This window comes from Schistocerca nitens, chromosome 3 (assembly GCF_023898315.1).
Source record: "Schistocerca nitens isolate TAMUIC-IGC-003100 chromosome 3, iqSchNite1.1, whole genome shotgun sequence".
Classification (NCBI taxonomy): domain Eukaryota; kingdom Metazoa; phylum Arthropoda; class Insecta; order Orthoptera; family Acrididae; genus Schistocerca; species Schistocerca nitens.
The window spans coordinates 831,730,172-831,753,324 of NC_064616.1; the positions used below are offsets into that span (position 1 = coordinate 831,730,172).

The 23,153-nt window shown below is 38.1% G+C and overlaps 1 protein-coding gene across 1 annotated transcript in view; it reads right to left on the minus strand.

Annotated features, from left to right (window-relative positions):
• The window catches only part of LOC126248856 (ATP-dependent DNA helicase Q5-like), a 253,160-nt gene that overhangs the window by 96,597 nt on the left and 133,410 nt on the right, over positions 1-23,153 (minus strand). Inside the window, exons 4-6 of the mRNA XM_049950287.1 lie at positions 12,981-13,157; positions 12,625-12,804; positions 12,343-12,448 (exon numbers count right to left, since the gene is read on the minus strand). Coding sequence (XP_049806244.1) covers positions 12,343-12,448; positions 12,625-12,804; positions 12,981-13,157 — 463 coding nt within the window. The remainder of the gene's footprint in view (positions 1-12,342; positions 12,449-12,624; positions 12,805-12,980; positions 13,158-23,153) is intronic.

Here is a 23,153-nt window from a genome sequence, read left to right on the forward strand (position 1 = left end):
GGTAATTTTGAATGGATAGCAAAGAAGGATGTTTGGTAGGATTTTATGCACTGTGCTCACATGTATGTCCAATGTTCGGGCAATTCTCCATGCACTACACGTTTGCACACCACCACTCATCTCCTCCTGCATTGCTGTGGCCACTGCTTCCACTGATGTCAAATCAATTCATTTCCTCCCTCTACCAGGTTGAACACCAAAAGAACCTGTCTCTTTGAACTTCCTAATCATTTCCTCCAGACCCACGGTAATCATCAGACCAATGCCATTTTTCAAACCCTTCAGTGTCCAAAACTTCTGAAGTGCTATGTATGCACAGTCATCATTCTTGTAATACAGCTTTACCAGCCGAGTATGATCCTGCATTGAGACAGTCATGGCAAACGCCGCAGACACAAAAGGAGGAAAAGCAGTGCACCCGGTGTGTTCATACCATCTTCAATGGGTCGTGTGCATGGTAAGTGTCTTCATTTACGTATTCTGACACATACAGCGCCATCGACTGATCAATTTTCGCACTATTTTTTTCTTCTGCTATACTTTTTCCCCTTTCTCTGAAAATATTCCGTCGCAATTTGACATCATTCTGACCAGTGGTGTTATTTCTACAGCGTTTTCAAAATTATAACCACCCTGTACTTGAGGGCAATATTATGAGAATGGAAGATGATCTAGAGGAAGATGAGAAGGGAGATGCAATACTGCATGAAGAATTTGACAAAGCACTGAAAGACTTGAAAGTCAAAACAAAGCTCGGGAGTAGACAACAATGCTTTAGAGCTACTGATAGCAAGTGCTGAAAAAAAAAGAAAGAAAACAAACCAGATGTGAAAATTGTTGAACCGTCAGTTTAATAAGTCATGGCTGCCAAACACTAATATGAATCCCTTACAGAAGAATGGAAAAACTGGTAGAAGCCACCCTCAGGGAAGATCAGTTTGGATTCTGGAGAAATGCAGGAACACGTGATGCAATACTGACCATACATCTTCTCATAGAAGATAGGTTAAGGAAAGGCAAGCCTATGTTTATAGCATTTTTAGACACAGAGAAAGCTTTTGACAATGTTGTCTGGAATATTGTCTTTCAAATTCTAAAGGTTGCAGTGGTAAAATACAGAGAGCGAAAAGCTATTTACAATTGGTACAGAAACCAGATAGCAGTTATAAGAGTTGAGGGGTACAAAAGGGAAGCAGTCATCAAGAAGGGAGTGAGACAGGGTTGTAACCTATCCCCAATGTTATTCAATCTGTATATTGAGCAAGCAGTAAAGGAAACAAAAGAAATTTTTTTACTTGGAATTAAAGTCCAGCGAGAAGAAATGAAAACTTTGAGGTTTGCCGATGACATTGTAATTCTATCCGAGACAGCAAAGGACTTGGAAGAGCAGTTCAATGGAATGGACAGTATCTAGAAAGGAGGATATAAGAGCCGAACATCAGCAAAAGCAAAATGAGGGTAACGGCATGTAGTTGAATTCAATCAGGGAATTAGATTACTTAAGATAGTAAATGAGTTTTTCTATTTGGGAAGCAAATTAACAGATGGTGGTTGAAGTAGGGAGGATATAAAATGTAGAGTGGCAATGGCAAGAAAAGCATTTCTGGAGAAGAGAAATTCATTAACATTGAGTACAGATTTAAGAGTCCGGAAGTCCTGTCTGAAAGTATTTGTATGGAATGTAGTCATGTATAGAAGTGAAATGTGGTGCTACAGAAGAATGCTGAAGAGTAGATGAGTATATCACATAATTATTGAGGAGGTACTGAACAGAATTTGGGAGAAGATAAATTTGTGGTACAACTTGACTAAAAGAAGGGGTCAGTTGGTAGGACACATTCTGAGGCATTGAGGGATCACCAATTTAGTACTGGAACGAAGCGTGGTGGAGAGGTGTGGGGAGGGGGTAAAAAATCATAGAGAGACACCAAGAGATGAATACAGTAAGCAGATTCAGACATATGTATGTTACGGTAGTTACTCAGAGATGAAGAGGCTTGCACAATATATGATAGCAAGGAGAGCTGTAATATCCTAATTAAGTCATATGATGAAGACAGCCTACAAAAAACAGATACAGATGTAATACAAGATTTAACACAATGGTTCAGTGCAAATAAGTTAATAATAAATTCTGAAAAAAACTGTGTCAGTCAATTTTCACACTTCACAGAAGCTCCACCCAGCAATTCCAGTTTCCAACATTGATGGAAAAACTGTCTCATCTGCGAATGAGACAAAATTTTTAGGTTATATATATATATATATATATATATATATATATATATATATATATATATATATATATATATATATATATATATATATATATATATATATATCCATGATAACCTGAAATGGGAGACAGACATGAATAATGTAATTCAAAAGTTAAATACACTTACATATGCTGTAAGAATGTTCTCACAAAATACAAGCGTGCATCAGTGGTCACAATGTACCATGACAGTGTCCATTCACTACTGACATATGGAATTATCTTTTGGGAGAACTCCATATGTAGCAGAAAAGCATTTAGGCTACAAAAAAAGACTGTTAGAATAATAACACATGCTAAATACAGAGACTCATGTAGACCAATATTTAAAGAGTCTCAGTACACTGCCCCTTCCTTGTTTGTATACCTATAATGTACTAATCTTCATAAAAGTAAGCATATTAAAAGAAGAAAACATCTTCAAGCATAATTTTGGTTTCCACTCTCATGATACTAGACAGAAGCACTACCTGCATGTCAATTCAGTAAGCACTAACATTTGTCGGCGAGGAGTGTATCGTACTGGTATTATATTATATAACCACATGCCATCCTTTCTGAAACAGATATGTAATTTACTTAAATTTACAGTGAAATGAAAAGGGTAATTTCTTGACCACTGCTTCTATTCTGTTTCTGAGTTTTTGGAGCACCAAGAAAATACAGTTTAATTGATCGCATAATTATTCTTAACTATACTACCATACTCTTTCTATCAACTTATTGTTTTTATAATTATGTTAGCAGTATTCAACTTGTATTGACTGTTGTTTTGTAAATCACAATAAATATAAACTTGTATGTAGTGTCAGTCAATTTTCATACTTCACAGAAGCTCCACCTGGCAATGTCAATTCTAACATTGATGCAAAAACTGTCTCATGTGCAAATGTGACAAAATTTTTTGGTATATATATCCAGGACAACATGAAATTCGAGACACATGTGAATAATGTAAATCAAAAGTTAAATACACTTATATATGCTGTAAGAATACTCTCACAAAATATAAGTCGTGCATCAGTGGTCACAATGTACTATGGCAGTATCCATTCACTACTGATGTATGGAATTATCTTTTGGGGGAACTCCATATGTACCTGTATTTAAAGAGTCTCAGTATACTGCCCCTTCCTTGAATATATATCAACAATGTAGTACTAATCTTCATAAAGGTAAACATATTAAAAGAAGAAAACATCTTCAAGCATAATTTTGATTTCCACTCTCATGATACCGGACAGGAGCACTACATGCATTTCAATTCAGTAAGCACAAACATTTGTAAGGGAGGAGGGTATCATACTTGCTTATGTTATATAACCACATGCCATCCTTTCTGAAACAGATACCAAATTTACCTAAATTTAAAGTGAAACTAAAAGGGTAATTGCTTGACCACTGCTTCTATTCTGTTTCTGTGTTTTTGGAGCACGAAGAAAGTACAGTGTAATTGATCACATAAGTATTCTTAATTATACTATTCTTTCTATCATCTTGTTGTTTTAATAATTATGTTAGCAGTATTAATTTGTATTGACTGTTGTTCTGTAAATCACAATACATATAAACTTGTATGTAGTTTATCAAACCTGACTTACCCTATATCATTTGTACAAACTATGTATTTAATCACAATTTACAGGATAAGTAAAGAAATACAAATACAGGTACAAATTATACTGACCAAATGTTCATGATGATTTAGCTAGAATCATCTAGTATTGATACCATACCATTTATAACAAACACAATGTTGAAAATGTAATAACAATATAGCTTGGCTAAAATAACATTGTGACTGAGTAGAATTTTACTATTGTTCTAAATATTCTGTTAATATCATTATCATTAGACCTAAAATATATAAAACACGCAGATTTTATGACTGACAGATGACAGTGGTGAAGGAAGCGGAGGGAGCATTTTCAGGTGGCGTGCAGCACACTACATGCTCATGTACTCCACAGTTGCATGTGTCCCCAAACAAAAACAAAATGTATACATATGTTGCAGTCATGTTCATCAGTTGTGGGGGGAGTAATAATGGCATCAGCAGCAACAACTACATTGAATTTGATAAATATCTTACTGTAATAATTAATTACATGTTTAAGACTGAATAACAGCCATAGGATATGTGTTCATTGCAAACAGTAAACCTCATGAAGCAATAAGTTAATTCCACTGAATTAATGTGAGAAAAAGATATGAATGAAGGTTACAACACTAACAGATGTACACCTCTTACATCAACTTGAGAATATCTTTACAGATTACTAGTAGAAAAAGGTACTTGATATTGCAAGTAAGTTTCCTTGTCATGCTATTGTAAAAAGGAGTGTTTCCAGTTACAGAACAGGAAATCTTGCAATTAAAACTGGCACCACAGACAGTGATTTGTCTGAGATTCTTCTGAATGGCTTGTCTAAAAGCTACTTTGAGCATACAGTTATATAACCAACTCATAAGGATAATGTTTTAGACTACCTAGTAGTTAACAGACCCAAACATTTTGATCAGTTAATGTAGAGAAAGGCATCAGTGAGTTAAAAATGTTAAGAAAGATATGAAAATATTTTTCCTCAGCAACAGTGACAGGAAGAAAATTGCAAAGTTCATCTCTAAGGATAACGATGTTGAATATAAATTGATAAAATTCAAAATTATCATATACATTAAGCCGCATGTGCCACGCAGAGGGTTGTGAGGAATAGGAAAGACCCACTGTGGTTCAATAGTTGCGTTAGAAATTTTTTATGAAAGCAAAAGGAAATTGTCACAGATTTAAGAAAAGTCGAAGTAAAGATGACAAACAAATGCTGAATAAACCAAAACATACATAAGGAGAGCAATGCAAAAGCATTCATTGAATTTGAATGTAAGATTTTACCAACATATCTTACTAAAATCCTAATACATTTTGATTGTATGTTCAGTCTGTAAATGCATCAAAATTGTCCATTAAATCACTTGGTGACCATACTGGACCAAAACATGACAGGAAGATGGCCAAAATACTGAATTCGGTCTTCCATCTTTCAAACACTGCATGAATGAAGAATTGGCAGATACTGAGATAAATGAAATAAGATCACTCACCACAGGCATGGCATCTGGAGCAGATGAGATAACTATGAGGTTCTATAGAGATTATGTGAAAGAAATATTTCCCTGTTTATCAGACATTTATCATAGATCCCTGGAGCAGCCAAGGGTACCAAGCAATTGGGAAAAACTGAAGATCACTTCCATTCTCAAGACTGCACATAACTGTAAGCCTATATCACTGATGTCTATATGTTGTACAATTATAGCACATTTTATGCTCATGCATTATGAGAGTACTGAAGAGCAAAAACCTCCTCTACAAAAATCAGCATGAATCTGGAGGATGTCCTCACCAGGGAAACCAAACTGGCATTTTACTGATTGTAGCATGGAATGTTAGATATCCTAGATAGGCATATATGTTTGAGAATTTAAAAAGGGGAATGAATCGATTGAAGTTAGATATAGTGGGAATTAGTCAAATGCAATGGCCTGAAGAACAGGCTTCTGGTCAGATCTGTACAGGGTTTAAACACAGAATCAAATAGGAGTAATAAATAAGAAAATAGTAATGTGGGTAAACTACTGTGAACAGAAAAGTGAATACATTACTGTAGCCAAATAGACATGAAGCAAACACCCACCACAGTACTATGAGTTTGTATGCCCACTAGCTCCACAGACAAAGAAGATATTGAAGGAATGTATGATGAGATAAAGAAAATTATTCAGATTATTCAGGGAGATAAAGTTTAATTGTGATGAGTTACTCGAATTCAGCAATAGGAAAAGAAAGAGAAGGAGAAATAATAGGAAAATGTTGGGATAAGAAATGAAAAAGGAAGCCACCTGGTACAATTCTGCACAGGGTATTATTTAATCATCGCTGACACTTGGTTTATAAATTGTGACAGCGTGTTGTGTATGTGGAAGTGATACAGGGACAATGAGGCTTCAAACTGATTATACAGTGATAAGACAGATATCATGAAACCAGAGTTTAAACTGTAAGATATTTATAGGGACAGATGTGGACTCTGAGCATAATTTTTGAACTACAGATTAAAACTGAAGAAACTGCAAAACAGTAGGAAATTAAGGATATGGGACTTGGACAAGTTGAAAGAACAAGAGATTGATGAGAATTTCAGAGGGAGCATTAAGCACTATAGATTGAAAGAGGGGAAAACAATACAAGAGAAGATCAATTGATAGTTTTGGGAGATGAAATAGTAAAGGCAGAAGAGGATCACATATGTGAGAATAAAAGGCCTAGTAGATATCATTAGGTAACACAGGTGACATTGAATGTAACTGGCAAAAGCAGAAAACATAAAAATGTAGCAAATGAAGCAACTGAAAGAGAACAAAGACATCTAAAAAATGGGTCTGACACAAATGCAAACTCGCTAAGCAAGAAGGGCTACAATACCAGTGTAAGAGTGTACAAAAATTTGTGACTAGGGGAAAGATAGATGCCATCTATAAGAAAAATAAAGAGATATTTGGAAAAACAGAAGCAGCTGTATGAACATCAAGAAGACAGGCCAGTACTAAGAAAAGAAGGGAAAGCAGAAAGTTGGATGAAATACATAGAGGGTCCACATAAGCTAAACAGACTTGAGGACAATAAGCTAAACAAACTTATGGAAAATATTATACAAAATGAAGAAGAAGTAGGTGAAGATGAAATGGAAGATGTTGGAAAGTGGGGTATACTTAGCCCTCGTGAGGTCAACTGAGGAGCTACTTGACTGAGAAATAATGGTGCCTGTCACAAAACACACTATGGCAGGGAGACTGATGTGCTGGCCATATGCTCGTCCATATCCACATCCAGTGACGTCTATTAGCTGAGGATGAGACAGGAGTTGGTAGGTACTGTTGGGCCTCCTGTGGCCTGTTCAGATAGAGAGAAAGAGAGAGAGAGAGAGAGAGAGAAGTGCACAATTAAGCTGGTGACATAATAAAGACCAGTCAATGAACACCAAAAAGGTTGTGTACACGAAACAATTTGTGTAGTCTCACATTTTTGTACAGTGAAAGGAGGGAATGCCATGAACCACATACTAAAAATCCTGAACAGTTGTGGTTGAGTGTGGTGGTGGTTATGGGGCCACATTTGAAGATCACTTTCATACAAAAATTTATTACAGTTCAAAATTAAACTGCAATAAATTTTCTAAAAAAAATGCTTTATTCATTGTTTCCCTGGCAGCAATTGTTAGCGCTTGGAGAGCACGAGAACAGAAAAATCTAGTGCGAAGCGCACGCGATGAAATTTAGGTGGTTTTTGTAGACCAATCTGATGTACTTTCCCTATGTGGCAGACAACAAGTACCCTGTATAATAATGTTCATCCTGACTTCTTCTGCAACAATGTGGTACATTGTAAACCATCATTGTTTACACCCTGTATAACAAACTTCTTGCAAAACTGGAGAAAAAGGAAAATTTGAAGTTTTTAATAGCATATCAATATCAATTTCATTAGAGATACACCATTAGCTCTGATGTCCCATTTTACAACGCTGACAATCCAGACACGTCTGCGCCCACTTCCGACAGTCTCTCTTAATTCCTGGCCACACAAAATGCTCTGTCATTAATTTTACACTCGCTCGGGGTCCCGGATGAGCCAAACCATGTAACCCTTCGAATACTTCCCAGTGCAAACACTCCGGCACAAAAGGTCTAGGTCGTCCCTGTGAGGTATCACACCATAACTGTATTGTCTCACCATCTGGACACAGTTTTTTTAACTTCAACCCGGTGAGAGTGCTCTGCCGAAAAACTTGCAGTTGTGAATCATCCTCCTGCTCTCTCACCATTGTAGCATAGTTCACTGAATACTTTATTGCCGCAACTCGTGAGAAGTAATCTGCCACCATATTCTCTGCCCCATTAATATGTCGTAAATCAGTAGTGAACTGGCTTATATATTCCAGTTGCCGGAATTGTTTATGTGACACAGTATCCGTACGCTTGCAGAATGCGAAAGTGAGCGGTTTGTGATCTGTAAACAATGTAAATGGTCTGGCTTCCACACAAGGCCAGAAATACCTTATGGCTTCGTAAGCAGCCAGCAGCCCTCTATCATACACACTCCAATTCCGCTGTGGGTCTGTGAGTTTCTTGGAGAAGAATCCTAAAGGCTGCCAGTGACTAGCAGTCCACTGATGCAAGGCCACCTGACTTGCATCAACAACAATAGCTAGCTTCCCATCTTTCTCTGGGTGAGCTATAGGCTTTCTTCGATCCGCTCGAACGCGTGCTACATGCTTGCTGTCCATTGTAGCTTCTGATTTTTCCTGGTGTTCGTGCCGGCCAAAGCCTCCCTGAATGGTACTTGTAAAGCCGCAGCCCCTGGCAGATGTCTGCGGTAAAAATTTAAAACACCTAGGAACCTCCGCAACTGTTGCAAATCTAACGGGCGAGGCATCTGTTGTATAACCTCGACCTTCTCCTCCAAAGGACGGATGCCAGCTGCTGAGACTGTGTGACCCAGGTAAGTCACCCGATCTTCACGCAAACTGCATTTGGTATCATTCACCACTACACCATATGTACGTAGCCTCTCGAAAACTGTCCAGAGGTGCTCTTTGTGAAGGGCTGCTGTCGCTGAGAACACCAGTATATCATCTAAATAGGCAAAAGTGAAATCTAGCCCTCGCAGCACCTCATCAATGAAACGTTGCCATGCCTGTGCAGCGTTTTTTAAACCAAATGGCATGCTTAAAAACTCGAAAAGACCGAAAGGCGTAGTGACTGCTGTCTTCGGTATGTCACTGTCAGCCACCGGTATTTGGTGGTATGCTTTTTTACAGTCGACTATGCTGGAACATTCAGCTCCAGCCAATTTATTTGTAAAGTCGTGAATGTTGGGAACTTGATACCGATCAGGTATCGTACAGGCATTCAGCAACCTATAATCACCACAAGGTCTCCAACTTCCATCTTTCATCTGCACTAAATGTAAAGGCGAGGCCCATGCACTATCAGATCTTCGTATCACTCCCATTTCCAACATCTCTTCGAACTCAGCTTTTGTGTCTGCAAATCTGTCTGGGCCCAACCTTTTCAGCTGAGGGAGACTGGAGGCCTGGACACGGTGTTTATGTGGTGAACTGTATGATGGGCCACCCAGGCTATCGGCTGCACTGACGGTTCCCTAAGTCGGCATACTTCTGTCACTCCAACCGAACCATGTACCTTCTCTGTGATTATTCCTACATGACCAAGCACCACCTCTTTGCCCCTTCTAAGCTGTGATAACCAAATGTCCACCGCAATACCGAATGCATATAGAAAATCTGCTCCTAATATGCACTCTGCCACATATGCAAGGACAAAAGTCCAATGACAAATAATACTAGGTCCCAAATTCACTTCTTTGACACAACTGCCATACGTCATTATGGGCTGTTTATTTGCAGCCTTGAGGCAAAACAATATGCTGTCACTGAGGAAGTGCATTTCCCCTTTGGCCACGTAATGACATCAGACCCTGTGTCTATCAAATATTAACACAAAGTCATCACATGCCAAACGTAAAGTCATGGAGATACCATTAATAAAGAAACATCTGTACTTACAGTCTCCATGTTATTCACGCGGCAAGCGTGACTGCACGGTAGAATGCACTTTCAGGCTCGCTCCCCAAATCGTCGATGATACCAACACAACTGCTTCTTCCCAGCATCTCCGCTGTCCTTATGTGCCGGTAGGACCTCCGAACCGGTAGCTCTCAACGCCTCCATCTGCCTCTGCAGCCCATCTAGCTGCTCCTTGAGTTTTTGAAGTTGTGTACCAGTAATAGCGTATTGCTGCTTATTAATCGCCGCCACTTCATATTCTTCCGTTGTCACCTCCACCTTTGCTATACTGAGAGAATTTGTTGGCTCAACCATCGCATGAACCCTGTCGGCGAGTTGGAGTAGTGCTTGTATATTGTATCCATCATTCACTGACACAGCTGCTCTTACTGCAGACAGAAGCTGTGCTGCCCAAATGGAATGAAGTGTAGTGTTCGAAAATTCATTTTCCATCACGATTCCACGCAAATGCCTCCAATATTTGGAGGGAGTTCTGTCACCTCCTCTTGTATACGTGTTCCGGCCATGGATTTTGTCCTGGTAATATCACTGTCCTGCTCCGCTGAATCCATTCCGTGGTGTCGAACGTCATTCCATAACCCCCAAACCTGACCGTATAGCGTACCCTGCTGGTGTACTGATCATGCTGTAGAGCTACTGCTGTTTGGCGTATGCTGTAGTATACCTTCGCTGTCCTTCTCCTCTGCCTCTTGCCGTACATGTTCTTTTGACTTTGGGGTCACCACTATGTAGCTCCATTCTATTAATGATAGACTCGTTTGTATTCTTAATGCTCAACTTTATTCTGAAGCAATGAGCCAGACATTAACATAGAACATCTAAGACAAAACAAACACAAAGCAAAGAGTAAACGATTATGTGCACACTAGAGTCTTTGCTGCTGCCCCTGTACTGTGTACACGCAACTATTCGTCTGCATGCTCCCACAATAGCATATCAATATCAGTATCATTAGAGATACATCATTAGCTCTGGTGGACAATGGCAGAGTATAACTAGACCATCTATTATACCAAGGCTCACACGAAATGATTTATGAAAAACCAGGAAAATCTAAATCAGGAGAGTCAAATGGGGATATCTATGTATTGTACAGGTGTCAGAAGTAATGTCCTAGTCACAATGGGAGAGTAGGGTGTCAGAACAGAGATTTTCGAGATAAAAGAGTAAGATTAAGTAAGCTTTGACTATATTCTGGAAATATGGGTAAGATAAGGGCTTGTCGAGGCCTGACTGTGAGGGCGTCCACCAGTCTGGGTAATAGATGAATATAGGTATGGGAAGAGGGACAGAAGGTGGTTCACATTTGAACTAGAAGGAAGCGGTACAGGAGAGCAGAGATGGGCAGACAATGAGAGTCCATCTGCATGGGCTGAATGTTGGAATCTCTGAGAGAGACTCGACTGGCCTCTGCTCCCCAAGACACTGCCAGCAACCACCACATGACCTCATTCTTATAGCTCCTATTGATTGGCTGTGGTGGTGCATGCAGCTGATTTATTCAACAAAGTGCAGGAAGTGGTGGCCTGATGCTGATGCCACAGTTCTTCTAGGCATGTAGGCATTGTGGTACCTCATACCTGTAGCAGGTCACAGCTACAAATGTGAAAGAAAACTTTTAGATTCTCAATAAAGCATTACTGAATTACTCTTGATAACCCAGACTGGCTAATATTGTTTGGATGAGAGAAACCTGCATTATGAGTGGTATCCATCTGAGACACTCTTGCAGGAATCTGTCCCAGAAACTACAGATTTTCTCAATGACATGTCTTCTCCCTCATACGTTTCATTAGTAAAAACCAGTCTCTCATCAAAACCAACTGAACAGGACTTTCACAGCTACCAAAAAAATTCAGCCATATGCAGAAGGGATTAAATTATTCATATGTGAAACCTTTCAGCGGCCCACCAACAGACATTAAAAGCCTATCTCTTGAAACATCGAAATTCATGAAAAATTTTAAGGAATACCCATTTTACTCAGCTAGTTAATTTTTTACCTTAAATGAGCATGATTAAACATATATTTTATATTTTGAAGTAAAATATACCATATTTACTTTCATGTATCCAAATGTAACTTCAGTTTGCATGTAGTATTGGGATGTTCCATGAAGAGTACACTTCAACATACTTTTTATGTTTTGTAGTAAAATATACTGTATTTATTTCCATGTATCAACATGCAACTTCAACTGATGTGAGGACTCACATGAATTTCTCCTCAGCGTATGTTTTGTTGTACAATATTTTTGTAAATTTTTTGTCCAAATAACTGACTGTTTTCATGCCCTAGTGACTCTGCTGTTATTGGAATCAATGGAACTTGTAATAAAATAAAAAGTAAATAGAAATAGTATAGAAGCTTACAGACAGCTTATAAAATGAACTAACCTGCATGATATGCAGAACAGGACACACCCATACCTCTGAGGACTGAAGCCACTGTCTCTGTAGTTCGACGCCTCAGACAGTAGATAATACCACACCCATTAGAAGTCTGTTATGTGTGTAGTATTAAAATGGAAAACAGATAGTAAATATCAATAGAACAAATTCTCATTTTAGTGCAAAAATGATTCAATTGCATCCTAGCACCTGAGAAAAATGGTTCTTTAAAAAAAAAATCAACAAACAGCAAAAAACCCATAATAAAGTCTACACTTTGTTCCTTACCTTCTTATTAATATTATAACTCTCAGCTAAACTAACAGAAATGAATTTCTTTAAGTCTTCATACACATTTACTTTTTTTCTGGAAACAACTTCCAGAAATATATTTGACCTGAAGCATGGCATTCTGAATACTGCTACTGGTCTGCGAAGATTAAGAAATGAAGTAATTGCTGCCATTTCCTGTAAAATGCAATCATTTATGTTAATGTGCAGACTTTTTCTGTATTGTGAAATGGGAAATGAGCTATATACAATAGATGATCTCATTAAACACATTCATTAAGGTCTTTCGTTAAAGATTGCCTTTTTACCCAAGAAAATTTATCAGGTTACAGTGTGCATGCTCATATATGTACCTGATCAGTAGCAGTTGCTGTCAGAGCAATACATGGAATGTCAGGATACATTGCACGTAGCTTTCCGAGATTCATGTAATCGGGTCGGAAGCCCAGACCCCATTCATATACACAATGTGCCTCATCAATCACAATGTATGACAGTTTACTTCTATTGTATAGGGTGTCAATTATTTCCTATAACATAAAAAAAAAAAACATACAGATATCATAAGTTATTTATGTATGTTACATAAAGTTGTAATTCAGCATAAGAAGCAAAAGTAGACCAAAAATAGTGGACAAAACAAATCCAAGCAGATGATTTAAACTGAATCTCCTGAAAACAAGCACACAAATACATGGTGTCCAAAATTTTAAGTTACTTCATGACTGCTGAAACTGTTCGGATTCAGTTGTAGTAGGACTTGTGGTATCCCTTGTGCATTACAATTTTTGATTTCCCCTGACACAATTTTTCTTCAGTTGACACGCATTTGTAGTTACAATCTTAACACCAATTATGTTTCTATAGGTGCACTCTCTTTTTTTCTACACTTGTTTGCACATCAGAAGTTAGTGTCTGCATAGAATTTTAGAGCTGGTTTCTTCATCGCTACATATCTCAGCATACAGTAGAGATATCAGATTTCCTCTCCTCCCTCGACAACAGTGCACACTCTACTGCATGCTGGGTAGCTCTATTAACAAACTGTGCAGATGTTTGAAAACTAGCTTGTTGTGAACATATCACACTTTCCACAAATCTTAATTCTTTAGATTCTACTTATACAATAATAGTTCTGAATATTTAAAGCAAAATGTTAGGCCAGGAATAAAGGGAACCACTTTATGAGAAATAAAACTAATCTTTATAGAGTCAGGCTAAACAGATGACTTCAATGAAACTATGAAAGTGAGAGTTTACTTGAACTTTCATTTAATCTTTTCATTATAATCTTCTTGTTGCAGCATCCTTCATACTCCTACCATTTATGCAAGTCCACTGCCACAAGGTTCATCATGTCATTGCCTATTGCCATACAATTAATGGAAATTGGAGTGTCATCCACATAAATTTGATAGCTCTTGCAAGGCCTTCCACCTCCCTCTGTATCTGTTTTGAAAGCACCCATCAAATGTTCTCCTTTTCTTTTTACTATTACAAAAACGTATTGATATACAACTTAAATACAATTACATTTATTATTTCAAAATATTTTTTGGAGGACTTGCCAGCCAAGTTCTCTTTATAACTTGTGTGTCAGCAATACCCACTGACCCAATAGAAACAATGATAGTGTTGAAAAGGAACAATATATTTGAAAGATGCACCCAGTTGACTCCGATTTTCACCACTGGAGCGCAACACTGGGTGACGGGTGAGCTTTTAAGCAGGAAGTATCTAGCAGTTGGGATGGGACTAGAGGTCACAAGGAGAGGTGACAGTAGAGGATGGAGGGTCATGAGACAAGTGGTGTGTGTCAGGGGAGTCATCATACAATGAAGTGGAAAAAGGATGTGAACCGAAATGGCTTGCATACTGATTCTGATGCACTACTTTGCTAGAGCCATAAAAAGGTATGATATTATGGTCAAGTTTTTCTTGCATGATGAGCAACAAAAATTGAGTTCATTTTAAAGACTTGTTTACCATTACCCTAAGTGTGAGTGTATAGATAATGTTTCATTTGACTGTAGCAGCTTGTCCAGTTTTCAGTGTTCTAATGGTTTTCAATACAGTGAGATTACATCACCTAAAAAGTGTCTCATTCTAATTTGAACTTTTCAGATAAGTAGTTATGAAGCAAATGAAACATCCATTTCGTCAGTGTTAAACAATGAGCCTAATATCAATACACTGACTGACGCTGTTCAACACTGATTGCAAGTACAAAATTACCTTTATTTTGCCTTCTATCCCCAGTGATTTTACGCATTATTTTGATCACATTTGCTGTTACATTGATTTTCCTCCAGTGTGAGAATTTTAATTTTGTTATTTTCAACTGTGTTATTGGCAAAAATTGTGTTGGGCCCTATCTTGAAATTGGAAGGTGAATGTTCTCAGAGAATGTCATTTTTCTGTGCATTATTGCTGTCAATTGCTTAGAGAGAACTATCAAATCCTTTGGACTGGCAGAGCTTAGTGTTTGGTTGGGTATCATATAGTTCAGTTGAGTCTTGCCACTGCCAAATGCTAAGTATTCCATTACTGTGATTTGAACATAACTGATAGGAAAAATGGAAGTCCTATACAAAGTTACCAAAAGAGAATTTGATTCATGCAGGGAGCTTTCTGTCTGACCAAGCCTAATACAACTGGATTTTGAGAAGTGACTCAGACAAAAACAAACTAGGAAGATTATAAATTAATATCCCATCAACAGTGACTTCATTAGAGACAAGAGCACAAGTTTATATCAGACAAAAATGGATAAGAAATTGGCTGAAGCCACAGTCTCAAGTTAATTAAGGGATCCAGGAGAAAGCAAAGTGAAAATAGTCAGGTGAGGATTTTGTTCAGGTTTATGATCTGTTCACAGAATTTAACTTATCCAGTTTAAATAAGGTCACAGTAACGACAATTTGCAATAACAGTTATTAATATTCAGACACAAAATTAAACTCCAAATTTGCAATAACAGTTATTAATATTCAGACACAAAATTAAACTCCACATACAAAATTGCTTGGTGTGCAGATAAATATCAGGTTATTATGGAATAATGCCACAGTCAATTTAATTAAAAAAATTACTTCACACACATACTTACCACTGTCTTTAACTAAAGGTAAATTCTAACATATTTTCACTGCCTATTTTATTACTTATTACCTACCAGTGCCATGGAATAAGCAGCAAGCATTCTTCTTCAAGAATATACAATAACAATAGTCATAAAAGAAGTAATAAAGTATCTTGCAGAAGCCTTTTCAAGAACTTTGGAGTTCTTCTGCTCAGATATACTCATCATTGGCATTTTTGACTGATAACTTCAGATCGTTTTTTGTGAATTTGAAATTTGCAACCACACAACTCATGACATTAAAACAATATCAACATACTGAACAACTGATAGTCCAGACAGTCAGGCCATAGTACCAGTAGAAATCCTGTCCATATTTTCATCAGTATCCATGTATGCTTTATATAACTGTTGAAAGCTCAAGAATGTAATTCTCCCCTTTAGTGCTACACTAAAGCTATTCCCAGTTTTCACTGACAGGACAGGATAATGGAAATTCCAAGATATTAAACTAAAATCACAACTACTACTTCTATAAGTTAACTGTATATTCTGATTCAAGCATTCAACATGGCATTTAATACACAGAACTTCCTCTGCCAGTCAAAACTTCACTCTTCAGGACCCACTATTAACAGAACACCAAGCCCTAGTAGCACCTGAATCAACCTCTTCACACATAGAGAGTGGAGCGCATAGTACAATTGAGACTGCTCCCACTTTTTCCTGATTACAAACAATATTAAACAGCAGTGTCCAAAACTTGTGTTTTTGCCTTTCTTTGTCTTGTCAACTATGTCTTTATGAGGAATAATCATAATGTTTTAATTAGAACCCAAAAAAAATCAACTTGCGTGAAACTGAGGTATGGTGAAGTCATTCTCTACATATTTACCCTTCAATGTGACTCATTTTTTCCAATTTGGAATGAATTGGTGGAGACCTTAGTTGTAGAATCCTGCACTTTGGCAGGTTAGGGAACTATTCCACACTGTCACATCAGTTCTGCACATGACACTATCATGGACACTTCTATATGCTGATGATGTCATGTTGGCTGTGGGAAACATGTCTGATCTCCAGTGCCAAAGACAAGTTTGAAACAACATACTTGTGTGATTTGGCCTGTGGCTCAGCAAAAAGAAAACTGAATACGTCATCAGATGTAAAAGTTGAAACCATGAAAACTGATGGAGAAGTCTACCAAGACTATCCATTCTACAATCTAGTGATGGCCAACAAGGTCAATGCTAGGACACAGGCAGCCTAGATGAAATGGCAAATGACACAAGGAATTTACCTGTGACTGTCAGATTAAGGATCATTTGAAGTCACAGATCTAGTAGACTGTCATCCTTCGTATGGCACTCTAGGACACCAAGTATTGGTCAGTTACAAAAGAGGCAGAACAATGACTGGGGGTCATAGAGACTAAGATCCTTAGATGGACAGTTGGCATCACTCAATTGGATCACATTTTGAATGACACTATAGGGAAACATTTTGGAGTTGCACTGATCCAGAAGAAAATTTGAGAAAGCCACCTGCAATGGTTTGGACATGTGCTGCACACAGACGATGATACTGTTGCAAAGGCAGTGTACACAGTGCAAGTCTTCAGAAAGAGACCCATAAACCACAAAGACAGTGATGAGCTTACATTCAGCACAATGACCTGAAGGCTGTAATTATCATCCAGACATGGCTCACAATCAAATGAAATGCAGACAATGAACCTACACAGTGGACCATACCATCAGGCAAGACGAACACTAAAGAAAAAGAAGAAGAAGAGGGGACTGCTCCACCTGAAATCTCACCTCATCCTCAGTCTGGAAATGCCTGTCACACAATGACTGACAAAGGAAGAAGCCACTGGGTGCCAAGAATATGGGAAGTGAGGCAAAATTTTATAGCCCAGAGAAGCAATAAGTGTGACTGTGTCCTACGTGGAAAGAGCTGACGTACTGTCATGGAGCATAAACACATCTCTAGACGGTGTCGGGCGATGCTTCATTTTGAGAGCCTTCCATGATGTAGTAGATTTTGAACGTATGCGCCCATGCTGATTTGCCCCTTATAAGCATTTTCTCCCCCCATGAACCATGGACCTTGCCGTTGGTGGGGAGGCTTGCGTGCCTCAGCGATACAGATGGCCATACCGTAGGTGCAACCACAACGGAGGGGCATCTGTTGAGAGGCCAGACAAACATGTGGTTCCTGAAGAGGGGCAGCAGCCTTTTCAGTAGTTGCAGGGGCAACAGTCTGGATGATTGACTGATCTGGCCTTGTAACATTAACCAAAACGGCCTTGCTGTGCTGGTACTGCGAACGGCTGAAAGCAAGGGGAAACTACAGCCGTAATTTTTCCCGAGGACATGCAGCTCTACTGTATGATTAAATGATGATGGCGTCCTCTTGGGTAAAATATTCCGGAGGTAAAATAGTCCCCCATTCGGATCTCCGGGCGGGGACTACTCAAGAGGACGTCGTTATCAGGAGAAAAAAAACTGGCGTTCTACGGATCGGAGCGTGGAATGTCAGATCACTTAATCGGGCAGGTAGGTTAGAAAATTTAAAAAGGGAAATGGATAGGTTAAAGTTAGATATAGTGGGAATTAGTGAAGTTCGGTGGCAGGAGGAACAAGACTTTTGGTCAGGTGATTACAGGGTTATAAATACAAAATCAAATAGGGGTAATGCTGGAGTAGGTTTAATAATGAATAAAAGAATAGGAGTGCGGGTTAGCTACTACAAACAGCATAGTGAACGCATTATTGTGGCCAAGATAGACACAAAGCCCATGCCTACTACAGTAGTACAAGTTTATATGCCAACTAGCTCTGCAGATGATGAAGAAATAGATGAAATGTATGACGAGATAAAAGAAATTATTCAGGTAGTGAAGGGAGACGAAAATTTAATAGTCATGGGTGACTGGAATTCGAGTGTAGGAAAAGGGAGAGAAGGAAACATAGTAGGTGAATATGGATTGGGGGGAAGGAATGAAAGAGGAAGCCGCCTTGTAGAATTTTGCACAGAGCATAACTTAATCATAGCTAACACTTGGTTCAAGAATCATGAAAGGAGGCTGTATACATGGAAGAAGCCTGGAGATACTGACAGGTTTCAGATAGATTATATAATGGTAAGACAGAGATTTAGGAACCAGGTTTTAAATTGTAAGACATTTCCAGGGGCAGATGTGGATTCTGACCACAATCTATTGGTTATGAACTGCAGATTGAAACTGAAGAAACTGCAAAAAGGTGGGAATTTAAGGAGATGGGACCTGGATAAACTGAAAGAACCAGAGGTTGTACAGAGTTTCAGGGAGAGCATAAGGGAACAATTGACAGGAATGGGGGAAAGAAATACAGTAGAAGAAGAATGGGTAGCTCTGAGGGATGAAGTGGTGAAGGCAGCAGACGATCAAGTAGGTAAAAAGACGAGGGCTAATAGAAATCCTTGGGTAACAGAAGAAATATTGAATTTAATTGATGAAAGGAGAAAATATAAAAATGCAGTAAATGAAGCGGGCAAAAAGGAATACAAACGTCTCAAAAATGAAATCGACAGGAAGTGCAAAATGGCTAAGCAGGGATGGCTAGAGGACAAATGTAAGGATGTAGAGGCTTGTCTCACTAGGGGTAAGATAGATACTGCCTACAGGAAAATTAAAGAGACCTTTGGAGAGAAGAGAACCACTTGTATGAATATCAAGAGCTCAGATGGAAACCCAGTTCTAAGCAAAGAAGGGAAGGCAGAAAGGTGGAAGGAGTATATAGAGGGTTTATACAAGGGAGATGTACTTGAGGAAAATATTATGGAAATGGAAGAGGATGTAGATGAAGATGAAATGGGAGATAAGATACTGCGTGAAGAGTTTGACAGAGCACTGAAAGACCTGAGTCGAAACAAGGCCCCGGGAGTAGACAACATTCCATTAGAACTACTGATGGCCTCGGGAGAGCCAGTCCTGACAAAACTCTACCATCTGGTGAGCAAGATGTATGAGACAGGCGAAATACCCTCAGACTTCAAGAAGAATATAATAATTCCAATCCCAAAGAAAGCAGGTGTTGACAGATGTGAAAATTACCGAACTATCAGTTTAATAAGTCACAGCTGCAAAATACTAACGCGAATTCTTTACAGACGAATGGAAAAACTGGTAGAAGCCGACCTCGGGGATGATCAGTTTGGATTCCGTAGAAATGTTGGAACACGCGAGGCAATACTGACCTTACGACTTATCTTGGAAAAAAGATTAAGAAAAGGCAAACCTACGTTTCTAGCATTTGTAGACTTAGAGAAAGCTTTTGACAATGTTGACTGGAATACTCTCTTTCAAATTCTGAAGGTGGCAGGGGTAAAATACAGGGAGCGAAAGGCTATTTACAATTTGTACAGAAACCAGATGGCAGTTATAAGAGTCGAGGGGCATGAAAGGGAAGCAGTGGTTGGGAAGGGAGTGAGACAGGGTTGTAGCCTCTCCCCGATGTTATTCAATCTGTATATTGAGCAAGCAGTAAAGGAAACAAAAGAAAAATTCAGAGTAGGTATTAAAATTCATGGAGAAGAAGTAAAAACTTTGAGGTTCGCCGATGACATTGTAATTCTGTCAGAGACAGCAAAGGACTTGGAAGAGCAGTTGAACGGAATGGACAGTGTCTTGAAAGGAGGATATAAGATGAACATCAACAAAAGCAAAACGAGGATAATGGAATGTAGTCAAATTAAGTCGGGTGATGCTGAGGGAATTAGATTAGGAAACGAGACACTTAAAGTAGTAAAGGAGTTTTGCTATTTAGGTAGTAAAATAACCGATGATGGTCGAAGTAGAGAGGATATAAAATGTAGACTGGCAATGGCAAGGAAGTCGTTTCTGAAGAAGAGAACTTTGTTAACATCGAGTATAGATTTAGGTGTCAGGAAGTCGTTTCTGAAAGTATTTGTATGGAGTGTAGCCATGTATGGAAGTGAAACATGGACGATAACCAGTTTGGACAAGAATCGAATAGAAGCTTTCGAAATGTGGTGCTACAGAAGAATGCTGAAGATAAGGTGGGTAGATCACGTAACTAATGAGGAGGTATTGAATAGGATTGGGGAGAAGAGAAGCTTGTGGCACAACTTGACTAGAAGAAGGGATCGGTTGGTAGGACATGTTTTGAGGCATCAAGGGATCACAAATTTAGCATTGGAGGGCAGCGTGGAGGGTAAAAATCGTAGAGGGAGACCAAGAGATCAATACACTAAGCAGATTCAGAAGGATGTAGGTTGCAGTAGGTACTGGGAGATGAAGAAGCTTGCACAGGATAGAGTAGCATGGAGAGCTGCATCAAACCAGTCTCAGGACTGAAGACCACAACAACAACAAGCATTTTCTGTTAGCATGGCACCATGGCAGTTCCAAAACATACTCAGCACATTGTAAAGGAGGAGAATGGGAAAGTATTTTACAAAAACTGTGATTCCAAACATTTCAAAATATCTGATACTACATTATGAACTTTATGTGATTTATGTAAAGCTACAACCAGTCACTGTAATACTGTTAATTCACTGCACTAATGAAACTGAGGTGCCTGAAGCATAACCTAGATGAAATACAATTGGTGTGTCATGATTCTAACTACTCACTGAAAATATGTAAAATGGTTCAAATGGCTCTGAGCACTATGGGACTTAACTACTGAAGTCAACTTAGAAACCTGCAACTGTACTGGCAAAATATGTAAAAATCACTGTAAACAAATAATGTCCAAACTAATTCATATGTAGAAAAGTGATAGAAAGAATTAATCAGCTAATCATAAAGAGTCAGAATTAATGTAAGTATCAAAATCCAGTATGAATTTCCAAAGTTATTAAGAAAAGTAATTAAAACATTACTATAGAAAAGCATTTCCCATAATTTGGCCATAACAATTGTAATTCTTTGGCATGTTAACTGCTTACATTTTTAATGAAACATAGGACCAAATTCTCGAACCAGTTCTGTACAACCCATTAAATTTTAAATTCAGTCTTTAAAAAGTCTGTTTAAAATGATGTGAGATCAAACATTTTGATTGCTAGAAAGCATTTAAGCAACAGTGGCAGCAGCCATGAGGTATCAGTGCCACGCCATGTTTTAGGCACTAAACGTGTGTGTCAACTGGCGGTGCAATGAATGACATTTTTTAGTACTTTACTGTTCTGGCTTCTTCATTTGATTTGATTATCAAGATGCATAGCTTCTGATATATAAAGATCCCACATTTTCATTACAGATGGGGACCAATGCAGTGAAGAGATGCTCACCTCATTTTAACATAAACTATAATAAATAATTAAGTAACAGATTCACAGTCATATAACCCAGTTACATTTTTATTTGGTAGACTGTGTTGGAATACTTGGAAAACCATCAAGAGGGTCTTGTTAATCATTTCTAAGCTTCAGTTACCTACACATCGCAAAGATGAAATTCTAAATTTAAAATAAATAAATAAATAAATAAATAAATAAAAATTACAAATGTAGACAGTGCCAACACAATAACATTACTGACAAAAATGGAATGGACATGGAATGTAACAAACTGAATAACTTGAATTAATTATTATGGGACATCGTCATTACAAAACATTATGACAGATAAGTACTTTGTATTTTTTCTTTCTTATGTGCCGAAGTGACAGTGTTTTAAGTCATGGGACCTGTGAATGAATATTTTTGGTGTTTTAGATGAGACTTCAAGATGGAAAAGCAAGAAAGAGGAGCTTAATCAATTTTTAAGCTATTATAACTAAAATTTATTTGATCAAACCATGGAATGTTTTAATGAAGAAATGGATAAATTAATTAACAATTTGTGAGGCAAGTTGAAGGTATTAAATAATGATCTGAGTGGTAAAAGTTGGGCATCAAAAACAGTTTGGCTGGTAAAATAGTCACTGGGTGGCGAAACTGATATTTCAAGCAATGAATTGAAACATGTTAGAAAAGAAATTTCACACCTCAGTAATCATGTTGCAGGACCAAAAAATGATCTTACAGTAGAGTCATAACACAAAAACTCAGGTTCATGATTAGGTCCTGCAGAAAACAACATTTTAAAAGTAGAAGTAAATCAGTCAGATAATGCTAAAAACACTTGCACTGAGGAAAATGTAGTTTTTGCAAACGAAATCAAACAAAACTTTCAATTGTATCAATGTTGCACTCAAAAGTTCTGCAAATATTAACAAAAACAGAATTAAAAGTGCAGATGAAAGAAATTTCCAACTTTTGCTGCAATATGGCACTGGGGAAACCTATTGGTGACAGATGAAAATTTGTGCCAGACCAGGATTCAAACCCGGGTAATAACGGACAGAGGACACTATTTTGTAACGTGTGGCATATGGAGATTTTGGTCAGATGAGGGATGAGTGCGAATATCCAAAGCAGTTAT